The sequence below is a fragment of the Catharus ustulatus genome, chromosome 5 (assembly GCF_009819885.2).
Source record: "Catharus ustulatus isolate bCatUst1 chromosome 5, bCatUst1.pri.v2, whole genome shotgun sequence".
In the NCBI taxonomy this organism is placed as follows: Eukaryota; Metazoa; Chordata; class Aves; order Passeriformes; family Turdidae; genus Catharus; species Catharus ustulatus.
In genome coordinates this window covers 63,593,664-63,608,936 of record NC_046225.1, presented here as the reverse complement: position 1 = coordinate 63,608,936, position 15,273 = coordinate 63,593,664, and the positions used below count along the sequence as shown (strand labels likewise).

At 40.4% G+C, this 15,273-nt stretch overlaps 1 protein-coding gene across 3 annotated transcripts in view; it reads left to right on the top strand.

Annotated features, from left to right (window-relative positions):
• JAKMIP1 (janus kinase and microtubule interacting protein 1) overlaps window positions 1-15,273 on the top strand; it is a 151,541-nt gene that overhangs the window by 123,392 nt on the left and 12,876 nt on the right. For all 3 annotated transcript variants that reach the window (XM_033061324.1, XM_033061326.1, XM_033061325.1), the window contains 3 exons: window positions 227-295; window positions 3,438-3,515; window positions 5,069-5,272. In XM_033061324.1, coding sequence (XP_032917215.1) covers window positions 227-295; window positions 3,438-3,515; window positions 5,069-5,272 — 351 coding nt within the window. The remainder of the gene's footprint in view (window positions 1-226; window positions 296-3,437; window positions 3,516-5,068; window positions 5,273-15,273) is intronic.

Below are 15,273 nucleotides of genomic sequence, written 5' to 3'. Positions count from 1 at the left end.
CCATTGTAGGAGAGCAACCTCCACTTGTTAGTCTTTAGTGTGTCTGCAGTCCTCCATTCTGCCTGTACTCTCACGACCTGTTTATTCATGTGTGTCTTCAGAGTGAATAGATAGAATGAGAGGAGCATATGCTTGGAAGTGCTGGCAACAGACTTGCAAAATATTTGGTAGAACCTTTTCCAAAATCTTTGCTCATTTTCTGTTTTTTCTCTTCACACTGCTGTAGTGGTTGAAACAGATAGAGGGGACAGAAGCTGCACTGACACAGAAGATGTTAGACCTAGAAAATGAGAAGGTAAGAAACAATAGCTGAAAGTATAATTCATTTAGCTAAAACTCACCTCAAGGGAATGTGCATATATTTCATCCCAGGCAGGTTTGCTGCCTTTCTCTGATAGACAGAGATGGCTTCATGGTAGAACAGGCAAGTGGTTTCTAGAAGAACCTATTGCTTGCTTTCTTTGGGGTCAGACAGAACTTTCAAATCTATATAGAACAAAAATAGCAAAAATATATACAAATTAGGCCACAAAAGCATAACTGAAGAACACATTAACCAAACAGTGTGAAATTGTCTCTGTGCTTTCTTTGTGTATTACTTTGTCAGGCAGCAGCATCATCTTTTTAATGTTGGGATCATGCTAATAGAATTGGCAAGGGTATTTCTTTGCTCTTTGGTATTCAGCTTCTGGACAAGCTGTCAAGACCTCTTACTCCAGATGACCTTTCTTGCCCCATGGCCTTCATGCCTAAGGACAGAATGTTTTCTCAAAAAGCAGTTCTGTTCTGAAGAACAAATTGACCTTCCACATGTTGAACAATTTTAGAAGGAGTGTTTGGTTTTATTGGTTTACCATGCATGCTGTGCTTCACATCTTCAAAGGGTGTTCCAAACACTGATTAAGCCTCACCACACCTTTTACAGGTAGATAAATAAGCAGCATTGCATTCATCCTAAAGAATGGGACAATGAGACAGGGAGGTTAAGTGATTTGCCCAGGCCACTGAAGAAGTGTGTGTTTGACCCACAAACATAGAAGTGCTCAGACTGTGTTCTCTGTGTTGAGTGAAACCTGTCATAATGATTGTACTTTAACACAGATACTTCCCACATTTAGTATTTCTTTATTTTTAAGTCTTGTTATGGAAAAATACAAAGTCTTGGGAAAGGGAAAGTGGCCACAAATACTAGATTATTTTGTAAAGAAAAATGGAAAAAAATAGGGGGTTTATAACTTGATATATTATCTTTCCCCATATTATCTGTGATGTTTTCAAATCTTACTATGGATAGCCCTTGCATCTATATTTTTAGCACAGCAATCTGAGAATCTGCATCCCTAATGATTGAATGAGTGAATTGAGAAATTGTATTCTAACATGATACTTTTAGAAGGACTGAGAACTGGTTTAGCTGCCCTTGAAACCCATGTTAAGGGTTTGAGGTCCTATTCTTGTTTCCTTCCCTCTTGCTTTCTGTGGGCAGTCTTTACTATCCCTTTTGAGAGGTAACATGATCAGGGCAGCTGCATTGCTGTTCTGGGGTCTGGTGGTAGCTCTGACCCATTTTATAGTCTCAGACAAGTCAATCTACCTCTGTGATGTCAGACACTTGTAAGAAAGTCAGGACGAGGCCTGTCCTTTGCTGTGCACTCACAGTGCATCGTGGCGTTTCATCCTTGCAGTTGATGTAATCCATCCATGTCAGAAAATGAGTCACCTGGATGGTCATGGTGGGATTCAGTTGCATAATGGTGGTGTCTAATACCAGATCACATGCTCCAGAGTTCTGAACTCAGAATTCTGAACTCAAAAGTTCTGGAGATGTCCAAAAAGGGCTGAAAAATATGTCCTAGAGGGCTTGTTGGAGGCCCTTTCCCTTCAAGACCAGTAGCATATTTAGAATATGCTAGAGCAGAAGATTCTAAAATGGCTGTCATAGCAATAGATGCCCATCTGTTCCCAACGAAATTCCAGCCTCAAGATCAAGGCCTGACTTAAACTTTGGGTTTGCCTTCAATATTAATTAATAGGTAATTAAAAGAACTCCAAGTTTACAAAATACATTTATAGTAAATATTATATTAGAGAACAAACAGCACCTTGTTTCTCTGAATCCTCTAATACTGGTCTTATATGTTGCTAGTCACCAGTTCTACACTGGCAGAACTGACAGAAAAGTTGTCAGAATTCCACATATATGTCTGATGGCAAAATCTGGCCAAGTAAGTGACTTTGAGGCAATCCCATATCCAATAAAACTAACCAGAGCAACAATATTTGAATTTTTTAATACTGTTTAAAAAAGCTGCAATAAGTGATCTTAAGAATCCTATGTATTTAATTAGGCATTTATTCTATATGTTGAGAAAATGCAAAATTTTGTTGATTAGAAAAGAAAGAATGATAGAAAATAATAAATTCAGTCAAAGGGCTTTTCTGCTTTTATTCTACTAATTCATTAGAGTGTGAGAATCTGCTTTGAAAGAAAAGCTAAGAACATTAAGTAACTATTTTATGTTGTACTTACTATCATCAAACCTGGTCTAGGGGAAGGTGTCCCTGCCCATGGCAGGGGGCATGGATTAAGATGATCTTCAAGATCCCTTCCAACCCAAACCAATCTATGATTCTGTGATTCAAAACACTCTAAAGGCTTGACTAATCAGGCAACCATTGGAATGTCCACAACTTGCTTGAAACATCATGTTTTGTATACTGAATTCCACTGAAACCCCAGTCTGTGGGGTTTATACATAAGTTGAGGAGCTTGATTTCTAAGAAAAAAAATAAACCATCCCTGTAAATCTTAGGTATTTTGAAAACTTCTTCAGCTGTTCAGCTACTCAGCCTCTCTGGGCATCACTTCACCTGTTTCAAATTGGTCTCCTGCCTGTACAGGCTGAGGACCAAGTTGTGACTTCAGCTTCAGTAACATGGCACAGGCTGGTGCTGCAGAATCCAGCTATGGCCCTGCATGCTCAGGGTTCCTCCCTAGGAGAACAGATTAGACAACAGCAATTAGGGGTTTCCCCATGATTTCCTTAAGGGTAATATTTCCATGGGATATTTTCATAAAGTATCCTCTCTTGTGTTTCTCTTTTCCCTCCTTTGGCCTGCCCTGTGTAAGTTACAGCTATTGTACCACATGCATGTACATCCCCACTCACCTTTCGCTGCACTTCTGTCAGGTCCAGGCAGGTTTGTACACTGGTGCAGAGGTCAATGCTTTCTAGGTACAACTTGTTAATATAATACACAGATTTGAGCTGCCAATATTGTAAATTTGATATTCCAAATATCCTTAGGATGAATGTGGTCATTTGCTATGGGTTTTCTTGCTTTCAAGTGGAAAGCTTGCATAAAATGATGGCATTTATGATTCTTCTTGAACTAGGATAAAGAACAAACACTCCCTTGTTTTTATTATTGCTCAGGACCTGTTCAGTAAACAGAAGGGTTATTTAGAGGAAGAACTCGACTACAGGAAGCAAGCTCTGGACCAGGCATACATGGTAGGAAAAGAACAGTCATTAAATTTTTCTGTTTGAACAGATCTGATAAAATGCAGGGTTTGTTTTGTTTTTTTCTTCTTTTAATTATAAATAGGACTCTTTTTTACTTTATATCGGTTTTTTCTCCTGCTGGACTAGAAATCAACTATTTCTTAAACAGAAGTTTAGGAAATGGATTATAGTACTTACAAGTGTAACATTTTTTGTATTGCATTTTTCATTCTATGATATGCAAACATCTTGTTGGTACATCTGGAATGGGAAAAACTGGTTTATGTATGAAAAGACATGACTGCTAAAATACACCAGAAATTACTTTAGAACTTTTCCAATATTTCTTTTCCTGAAGCATTTGTAAGTATTACTGCTGCTAACCTATCCTAAATCAGGAATGCCTGTTCTTCCTATGCGATTCCTTCCTGCACAATCCTATCCAATCTTACCCTTCCTTGTTTTCAAAAGGGAAGCTGCAACCTTGCCTTTTCTCTGGCTGAACAACAATTAGGAATTATCCAGGAATTGGTAAAACTACATACATGACTTTGCTAATAGTGAGACTTTGGGAAATCAAAATATAATGGCCTGAAGCATTATTTACTCACTGTAAATGTTTCTTATGTGGAAAATGTTTTCAGAGAAGAAGCAAGGTCTAGTGCTCAGAGCAGATAACAGAGATAAAAGCAAGCAGGCACTATTTCTAGCACTGTGACCTTGGGCAAGCCATTTAACCTCTCTGTGCAGCTGTTTATGCATCACTAATATGGATGGAATTACCTACCTCACAAAGGTGTTATGAGGGCCGAAGGGATGTGGTCGGATGCTCTTGATCCAAATACTGCTAGTCTGGATGCTGGTTTTTGACAGGATCGTACTAACCGCAGTAATCAAGGAAACACTGCTATGACTCCTTCCTTTCCTCTTGGGAGTACAATTCTCCGTGTGAATGTGAAGTTCTCCTGTGTTCTCTGTTTTGCAAAGTTCTGCAGTTTTGGGAATCAGGTTGGGAATCTGGCAGACAGCAAGAGATGGATGGGGGATTAGTGTATTCAAGTGTTCCTTCCTTCATTGCTTATGGCAACTTGGGACTAAGCCAGTGACCTAGACTGAGCCATGGATATCAGGTCTCTAGGGCCACAGAGGGAGAGCAAGATTTCTGTTCACAGTTCTTCCTGTGGTCTTTTTATTTTATAGGATGGCTTAACAATTCAGCTGCAGTTGAAGGAAAACTGTTAGTTTTAATTGAATTTGTAATGCTCAGCATGAGGATTTGGAGTTTTATCAGGTATTGAATACAGAGCTATGTTAAAGGGAAGAATCGGCGATTTGCTGGAACAGGCCCCATGTCGGGGTGTCAGGCCGTGCCGGGAGGCCGCGTGCACTCTGTGGAATGCTCCTCACTGCTCACGCCTGCTGCTTTCTGTCTGCCTGTCCGTGTCCATCCTGCCCTCCTGCCTCTGCCCTCGCTTGCCAGCCTTCCCCTCTAGCTCTTGGTGGGTCGTTTGCTTGCTGGATTCAAACGTCAGGCTGTCTGTGTGTGATTTGGGTTGCATTAGAAAATCCAGGAGCTGGAAGCCACGCTGTACAATGCCCTGCAGCAGGAGCCGGGCCGGCGGGCGAGCGAGTCGCTGACGGAGGCGCAGCGGGAGGATCTGCGGGCGGCGGTGGAGAAGGTGCGGCGGCAGATCCTGAGGCAGAGCCGCGAGTTTGACAGCCAGATCCTGCACGAGCGGATGGAGCTGCTGCAGCAGGCCCAGCAGGTAATCCCGGTTCTCTCTGCTCCCCCTCGGTGTTGGTGTTAGCTCTGTGGTTGCCACTGCCCGTACGACAGCATCGCTTCACCCCCACCTCGTGGAGTTGTGTTCAGTCTGGTCTCTGTACAGCTCCCGTGCCGGGAGCCGCGTGGTGTCAGGACCTGGTTGTGCTGGGCATGGTGCACACACGGAACAAGGCACTGTCTCACCACGGGGTGCTGTTGCACAACCTTCAGTGTGTGAGCAACCACACAGTCTCCAAAGGACTCCCGTGGGAGCATGTTGGAAGTTTTGCTGAAGTAGCAAAGAGTGGAAGGCTGTTAGAGTATAACGCTATGAAAAGAGTAAAAACAGGAACAGTAGTTACAGGAATCCAAGTTTTTATCCCCCCCCCCCCCCCCCCCCGCTTTTTTATCCGCTTTTTTATTTATTTTAGCTATTTGTAAAGTCTTTTAAATAAAATAAAAAGAGGAACTCTCAGGAAGTCTTTTTAGAGGCCATTTGCAAGCTTGCACTCCTTCAAATTAATTCAGAAATGCCTTGTCTGTCCAAACTGCTTCCTTAAGCACAATTATTGACAGCTTGAATTTGGCAAGGTCCTGGCCTACAGAAGTATAATTTCACGATTACAAGCCGCACCATTTTCACTACAATTTTGGTCCAAACCTAGAAGTGCAGCTTGTAATCCGGAGCGGCGTATATATGAACAATGTTCTGAAAGTTGCCAACCCGTGAGAGAGAGCCTGCAGCAGCCCCAAGCCAAGCCGGAGCCCGGCTGGCCCTGGAAGAGGTGGCAGGCCAGCAGAGGCGGGGAAGCCCGGCAGAGGCGGGCCGGGCCAGCAGAGGCAGGCCGGCAGAGAGGTGAGCCAGCAGAGAGGCAGGCTGGGCCAGCAGATGGGGGCCAGGCTAGCAGAGGTGGGCCGGGCCAGCAGAGCAGGCCAGAAGAGAGGTGGGCCGGCAGAGAAGTGGGCTGGGCCAGCAGAGGTGAACCGGCAGAGAGGGGGGCCGGGAGAGAGGCGGGCCAGCAGAGAGGCGGGCCGGAAGAGAGGCGGGCCGGGCCAGCAGAGCAGGCCGGAAGAGAGGCGGGCCGGGCCAGCAGAGGCGGGCTGGCCCGGCAGCGGGGAAGCCCACGAGCAATTGAGCCCGGCAGCGGCGGCAGTGGCGGCCGGCCCTGAGCGGCCCCACTGAGTGGCAGCGCCGAGCTGGGCCGCCGGGCGCCGTTGGCAGCCCCGAGCAGGCCCAGCCCACCCGGCCCCAAGCCAAACCAGTAAACCCCACAATCCCGCGATTCTCTTACTATTTGGCAACTCTGTGAAAGTTGCACGGGGATCCTCGCTGCAAACGAAAGTGTGGCTTACAATCCGGTGCGGCTTATATATGGAGGAAAAACGAAACATTGCCGACACCCCAGAAGTGCAGCTTATACTCAGTGCGGCTTGTAATCGTGAAATTACTGTATTCAGTATTGGTAGCATTGCTAGTGTTTTTGTACAAATATTCAGTGAAAGAAGAGAACTGCATGTCTTGAGGTGTTAGTTAATTACTACAGCAGAAATAATTGTTTCCAAGGATTTTGGTTCTCCTTTTTAGTAGACTTTGGAAGTTGTAGGCAGAGATGCCCCAGATCTTGAGGACTGCTTGGCTACTTTCTGTGCAAGTTTGAAATCTTTTATTGTAAATGCCAAAATGTGCTAGGCAGATGTGTCCAGAACACTGTTGCTATTTCAGGTGCTGATTCAGGTGCTGGGGCAAGAGCTGCTTTTAGTTTAGTCCAAGCATCTCTCTGTTCAGGTTGGCTTCATAGATGAATATCGATGAAACTGATGTAATGTGACTCAGCACTGTTGTGATCGTCTCCTGTCATTCTGCAGTGGTGGGGAGGGCTTATGGTGGCAGTGCTAGACCTGACCTCTGAGTTCCAAGAAATTTCCTTTCTCTACTCCTTCACTCTGTTCCTTTGGTTTGGGATGTGTAACAGTGAGAGCAGGAGATGAACTTGTTTAATGGGTGTTACCTGTTTTTAGTTATCAGCAATGGTGCACGGAAATCTGGAGAAGGTAGGCACCAGCTGGCACTAAAGTGTCAGAAAGAGAGAGTAAAGTAAATATATTAAATGTGGTAAATAAGGATGGAGCCAGAAGATATTAGCTCAATGTTATTAGTGTAGCTGAAAATTAGTGAGAATGGAGTTTTTTGTTAGTCTCTTAGGCAGTCCAATTTCCTAGCCAGACTATTGGTATTTTACTCAGAATAACAACATGGCACTTTTCAGTTGGGTAAATATTGTTTGTCGATGACATTTAATGGGTATGAATGTCATTGCATGTTGAGTAATGCCTCTACACCTAAATAATTGACAATTTCAGATTTTAGCATCAGACTAGGTATAGTTTGGTCTTTTTCTTTCACCAGGAATGTGATTTGACACATTTTGTGTCCCTTGTTAGAGTGTATTTTTGGGGCATGTGAGCAGAGTCTCTTAAGTTGAGCTCATGTAATAGTGGCAAATAGAAAGGAAAAAATAGGAGTAGATTTGTAAAGCAAAGGAGTTGTTCCAGAGGACTCAAAATCCATATTTTATGCATACATGGGGTTTAATTTAGATTTTGTTCAAATTTGTTCCATGGCCTGCTTGCTATCAATATGATATGTGCACTTTATATGCACATCTGGACAACATCTGTTAGTCCAGTTCATGTATTCACAGATTGCTTCACAGCATAAGGTTAGATGTGATGAGTGCATAGGAAAACAAAAATGCCAGCATAAACATGGCTTCATTAGCCATGAATGTTTATGTACCTGTCTCCAGACCCATTTTATAGGATGTCATTAGAATTTTGTGTTGTGCCCATCTCATTAGCCATGCTAGTATTACAGCCCTGCAGGACATGTTAAACTGAATTCCACTGCTTAATAAGCATCTAAGCATTTTAGTCATCTATTTTTAACACACACACATGCCCTACCCCCACACACATTCCCTACTAAACAGGAAAAACAAAGGCAAAGATGCTAGTTAATTTGCCTGGGATATTGGAGGGCTAATTCTCACTGGATTACTTTCATCTCACTAGCAAATGACAGAAGCTGAATGTTACACAAATGAAACCCCACGTGTGCTGGCAGAATCCTAATGAGTGGATGAAACTGCACTAAGTAAAGTACATCTCTGATAAGTACCCTCCTTTCCTCATATATTTACGTCCAGGAGAAGTTTTGCTGACACTGTGACATCAACAAGCACCCACTGCACTTTGTTTTGCAGAAGAGCAGTCCAGACCTGGCCAGATTTTATGGACTGCAGTGCCTCTACAGTATGTGCAACACTTCTTCCTCTGCTGAAGTGGAAGTTAAAGAGAGTGATAGGACAACATGATGGACCTGCAGGGCTTAATACAGAGTCTCCTTGTTACAAGCATTCTCAAACTCTCCCTGAAACAGAAACCATGTGCTAAAGACTCCAAATTTTATGAAACTTTGGAAATTCAGTCACTTCAGATGGCCTGTTTCTTTACTTTCATTAGCTTCTGGTCTGCCTGATACCAGGGCTTCAAAAGAGCAACTCTGCTTATCTGGCAGGCTGGCAACAATCTTCCCTGTGTCAGAGTTTCTGTGTCATAGAGTGAGGGTTTAAGGAGATCTGGTGATGAAGAAAGAGTTCCCTCCTTTGGCCTGTAAGTGCTCCTTGACCATACATGCAGGGTGCAGAAGTGGTAAGGCATGTGGTGACAGCTATAGGTTGATATGCAGGGCTTCATTATACATTAATTGCTTCACACAAGAACTTTGAGGATTTAGTGTGTGAGGTGCTGGTTTTACAGAGCTGGTAAATGTCCTTCCTGGGGAATGACTGTCTGCAAGGGACAGGGATGGGCATAAGGAAATGGTAAATGGCTGCCCAGGTATGAACCTGTGCTGCTTTATGTGTTTGTCCAGATGTAAAGCTTGAGTTCTTAGCCACTGGGTATTGACTTTGTTCCAGTGAAATAAATATATTTTAGCAAGTCAGGCTCTGTATTACATTGCTAGATCTGTTCTTCTTGGACACGTATAGCCCCACATTATTATTGTTCATTAGAATATAAATGGAAGCATTCATGTATACCCATTGTGCGTTAAGGAAACCAGGCCTCTGTGGAGCCAGATTAGACAGACTGTGTGATTAGATCTGCTTGCTGAGGCACACAAGTTTTATTAAACCTACAGTGCAACATGCAGGTCTGGGGGACAGATCCTCAGCTGAAGTATGTTGGCAGTACTCCCTCTAAGTCAGAGAGGATGCTCTGATTTACACCATCCTCTCTATTAGGAGGAGGGAAAACATGTTAATTAAAAATCTGCCATGAGCAGCTTGTGATATTTGCTTCCAGCAATAGGGCATGTGCAGATATTGCCATCAAAAAGTCTCATTGTGCTACACTGCTATTACAACCTTTTGGAAATCAATGTCTGGTTGATTTTTAACAGGACATCATTTAAAAGTAACGTTTTTGCTCTAGTCAGTGCAGTGGCATGACTTTTCTGGTTTTAATTTAAAATGTGAAGGTCATTACTAGCAGGTTCTGTTAAGAGTAATTTTTATGTATATACTTTGAATCATTTCTAGAGGGAGAGAAAAATGTGTTGTGAATCTATAAAATCCATCTCTGAGAAAATATATGTTAAACAGAACATTACAACCTGTTTCTGAAGTAGTGATGTCAACTTCCTAATTAAGGAAACTCACCCCCCCAAAAAAAACCCCAAACAAAAAAACAACAGCAACCCCAAAAATCCCGGAAAATCCACACAGCATCATGGTTAATTCACCTTAAAAATATAATGTAATCATCTTGTCTTCCAAAACTAGTAGCTATTTAAATGTCAAATTATGCTTTATATAAATAAATATAAATAATTATTGTATTTATATATAAATTATAATAAATATATAAATCAAATTAAAAACCAAAATATATTCCTGTTGGTTTTACGGTAGCTGCTTCTGGAGTATGAAACTGGGGAAAGTCAGCAGAAGCAGGCTTTAAATTCGGATACATTTATTCAAATTGCACTGTTGGCAGTATTCAAACTTGAAGAAAATTTATAATAGAAATGTAATTTATTCTGATTTCATCTGACGTTATTTTTAATCTAAAGAGAAGATAGAAAATCCTTGAAGGATAGCATATTGACACACATTCAGTTCCACTCAGTTTCTGGCTGCTTCCAGTCAGAAAGTATATGAAAGACAGATTTTATTAATGTAGACCAATAATTTCCCAGAGCAGTCTTATCTTTGTATAAAATTGTTGGGAAAAAAGAAAGATCAAAGATAGGTTAGTTCATTGTGCCATCAAAAAGTATGAATTTTTTTCCCTAAGTTGCACTGTAGTACTAAGCTGAGTGTGTATTTTAACTCTAACTTGAGTTAAAATAAGCATGAGTGAAGCTCATTTTTCCAGAGTAAAAGGAATCATCACTTCAGTTCTAAACCTCAATATAAAACATCTCTGAACTGCTGAACTCATCCGATTCCAGCCTGAAATAGTTGGAATATAGCTGTAAAAATTTTAACTGTTTTCTTTGAACTAGAGAATTTACTCCCATGACCAGATTGGATTGTGCAACAGTAAGAAGAGCAGAAGTTACCACTTTATTTGCATATTTGACTAGAAGAAGGCAAAGCTTTAGGACAGAGCAGGACTGACCTCCATGTGCCACTCTGAGAAGGATTCACTGCTGGTGTGATGCCTCGGGCGCTGCTTTTCATGGACACTGAGGAAAAGTCAGAAGCACCAATGTCTTTTGTCATCCTGCAATTCAAAATATCGCTTGAAATTGAGAAACAACAAGATAAAATTCACTAACTTTCTTAGTTCTTTTTCTGACCAGCAGTTTTTTCTGAGGGCACTGTTCTTCTGGCTTAAAGGCCATTGCTCCATGAGTTCTTCCTGCTCTCATGTATATAGGGTTGGATGTTACCATATCTATATGATCATATTGTCTCAACCATTTATAATAGATGTTTGTTTGGAGAGGGAGTGTGGTTGGTGTTTATTTCTCACCCAAGGAGGATTGTAATGTTTAATGTTTGACAGGAAGGCTTTTGGGGGAGAGAGAGGGAGGGAGGCTGCTGTGCTCGGTGTATCTCATTGATAGGCACAAGGAGGTGTTGTCTTAAATCTGTCCTCTTTGGCACAATGCTTGGTGACAGAGAGGACAAGTTAAAGACATCCCCTTCTCTGCCTTGTGCCAGAGAGGCTGGCTTGGTCAAAAACTCACAGTTGTGTCACACCATTTAGAAATTAGTTAGAAGTATTACTGTGAACCTTGCTATAATAACAACTGGAGAGGCTCAGATAATTTTTCCTCCCAATCTACATAGATTTGATGGCTTAATGTTTTTACTTTGAATCTCAAATGTTAAGGTGCTAGCTGTTTGCATACAATATGAAGGGGCCTGCTTAGGGTAGTCACTGATTTTTCTTTCTTTTTTTTTTTTTCCTTAGTATTAATGGTCTGTGCTTTGTTGTTTAAAATGTAATAGATTACTGTTGATAATGTGATTTTTTCTATTAATGAATTGCTCTTAAAAGCATCTGATATACCACAGCTGTATGACTGTCATCAATATTCATCAAGCACATCATGACTAGGCTAATCATAGCTGACCTGTGGTACTGATTTGTCATGCAGGAGTGAACATGGAGTCTTTCAGCGTGTTATTGCTACTATAATGACAATATCACCCTAACATTCTGTAATTTCCCACAGCTGATGTGCATGGCAGATGAGAGTTAATTTTAGTAATTTCTATATGTTCATCTTATAGTGTTTCCCTGCGTATGTTTTCTTCATATAGTCTTCAACTGTGTCTGCTTTGCTTATTGCTTTAGTGATGCTACTTGTCTGAATAAGTGGTGATAGCAGGACTGCTGTAATAACTAAAAAAATACATCTGAAAGGTCTGCTCTCCTTGTCCTAAACAATATGTGATTGAGGTTCTACTCAAAGTAAGAGCAACTGTATGCCTTGTAATAATATTAATACCAAGAAAACTCTTATCTGAAATTTGAGTGCTGAAATTCTGAATACCCTGTTTCTTAGGAAAAGCCAGTGGGAGCTGAGGAAAGGCAAGTCTAAAAAGAAAGTATGTGAAGTTTGTTGCAGAAGTTAAGGATAAGTGTATTTTCATATGCACAATGCATACATACATCATTCCAATTACCTACATGGGAATTTGTTATTTAAATATCTGAATGTAAAATAATCTAAATTTAATGCTATATATATATTACATTATGCATTTGGGGTTTTTTGGGGTTTTTTTTGTCTGATAATGTATCTAGGTTGTCACAGACTCAGTTTTAATGTGTTGAACATGTTTTGTCTTCTGAGCTCACACAGACTTGGCATACTCATTCTGTGTAAATATAAATCTGACTTAAATTATTGGTTTTCCCAAATGAAAAGCAATAAGACTATGGATATTATTCTGTTAGATAGCAATGTTGCATAAATGCATTTATGTTGTTGCATAAATTAAAATATTATCAGTGTTAAAAAACATGAATCAAGTTTTCTAATAAATACTAGATACATACAGTAATTTGTATCAAACGATAACAGATAGTTATTTGGGGCTAAATGCATTTATAAAATTCAGTGGTTTACTGTTACAAATGTGACTGAATACATATGCTGAGAAAAGCATCAGTGCAGCTGCTAAAAAGTTCATTCTCCTCAGAAAGGCAAATAAAGAAACTACAGATGCATAATAAAGATTAAAAAGAAAAATTTTCCTACATCAGTAACTATTAATTAGATTATAATGGTTGAGACAGAACAGAGAAAAGAATGGAAATTTTACCTGTTGTACAAACAAAATCATGGTGAGAATCAGAGAGTCCATCCAAAATGATTTATATCATATGCAACTGGCTGAAATTTGCACGAAGTTTTCATTCATGAAGTAAAATAAGATGTCAACAAAACCATCTTAAGCTAATGCTATTGCAGTGGCATTTTTGTTTCCTTATGACCATTACAAAAATCACATTCTAGAAATATGAGATTAAAGGAAACATTTGGATTTCTGAATGCACACCCATTGCAGTAGCAGATCCAATAGCTTGAGTAATGCATGTGACAATTGCCTATGCAAATTTTATTTTAAAATACTACAGGCTTTTAAACAGCTGTTAAAATGCATTAGATTTCAAAAAAAGCCCAAGAATGTGTTTATCCATAACTTTAGTGATTTGAATAATAGCTAAAGGCAAATCAGTTTATATTCATTTTTGTTTAAATTTATGCATATAACATAGTTATGCAGTTCACACTACTGAAGATCTTACCTACCTGTGTCTTAACAGTGATGTGAATCTTCTTAAAATAATAATATAATGAAACAATATTGATTCTTCCCTCAGTCAGATTGATAAAATATTTCCCATGCTAAATTTTGCTGTAGAATGGGATGCCTAGAATGAGATTGAAATGATGGTTCAGTATCAAATATAGTCCGTCCATGGTGCCTATCCTGTGTGTGTACATTAACCTGAACCTTTCCAGCATTTCAGGGCCAGGCTCTAAGCAGCTTAGCAAATCCTTCTTTGTCTGCTTTGTGCTAAAATTATCAAATTGTTTTCTTGGATTTGCTGGTGAATGTAAATCCAATAAGAGTGTGTCACAGGAACTGCTAAGGTGTTTTCTAACCCCCCTGATTAGTATATTCCTGTATTTTCAGAAGTAGAGTAGCATGGCAAGGAGCATATTTTGCAGCTAGATTAACTGATCTTCTTGGTGTTGCTGTCTGTAAAACAGTACATTCATATGGATGGGCTCTTTACTTAGTTATTTAGGCAACAAGAACATCAGTTCTGCAGTTTGACACCTAAATTAAGGATGTGGTCTTCGTTATCTGAAAGATTAAATTTGTAACAAAAGAACTTTTCTTGATAGATTTCTCCCCATTTCACAAAGCTTCCTGAGGATTTGAAACCATCCAAGATACTGGTTCAGGAGTGTGAATGTCTGACTAGTGCTATGGGTGAATTGGAGAGGACAGAAGGCTGGGATGAGGAAGTCTGCTTCATCTAGCTTGCATCACTGCCCAATAGAGAGAAAATACAGGAATTCTCAGGCTATGTTTGCAACTAAAAAGGCAGCTGGGACATCAAGCAGAAAAAAAACCAAACCAGAACCTGTGAAAGGCACTATGTAATTGTAGAGTGACACAGTCCATTTCTCATCAGAACTTGAGGTAGCTTGAAAGACAAGTTAAATCAAATGAGGAAGTGCACACATTTTGGCTGCTCAGGGGAGGAAATGTGGATCTAGCATTTAAATGCAGTAGGGCACTTCTGTACATCTCAGATCAATTTTCTTTCTTTGTATTGCTGAGGTTTCTCCCATGTCTAACTCTCAAATTTATGAGAAATCATTACTGTGCTGAAATGTTGCCTCCAGTAAAAAAATTATTGCTCTGAGACTGCAATCCAGGGCTCACTGAGCTCAGCCTAAGGATTTCCATTTATTTCAGTGCTCTTTTACAAGGGGTGCAATATTAATGGGAATGATACTTAATGTAGATGGATTGCTATTAAAACACATGCTGGGCACTCATACTTCATGTGGTCTGTGTGGGAATGCCATTAACCTTCTTTTTTATTAATGGAGTAATATTGTCATTTTGGACTGTAATGTCTCTGTTAGTGAAAGTAGAGTAATATTTCCAGGCACACATCCACCATCATGCTGCTTGCATTTTGCCAAAACTTTGATTCCTCAAACTTCCCAGAGATGTGGCTTGCAACCTTGAGTTTGCAGCTGCAGCTGCAGGAACCAAAGCGTGCTACAAATTACAGAAATTTGCCTTTTGAAATCAGTGCCTGGCTGGTTCTTTACTGGAAGTGTGCTAATATGATTTCATTGGACTCTTTGTCTTCAGTTTTAAATACTCTTTTATCCTTTTTGCTGCATCCTTGTACAAGGGAGTAATGACAATAGTAAATCTGCAT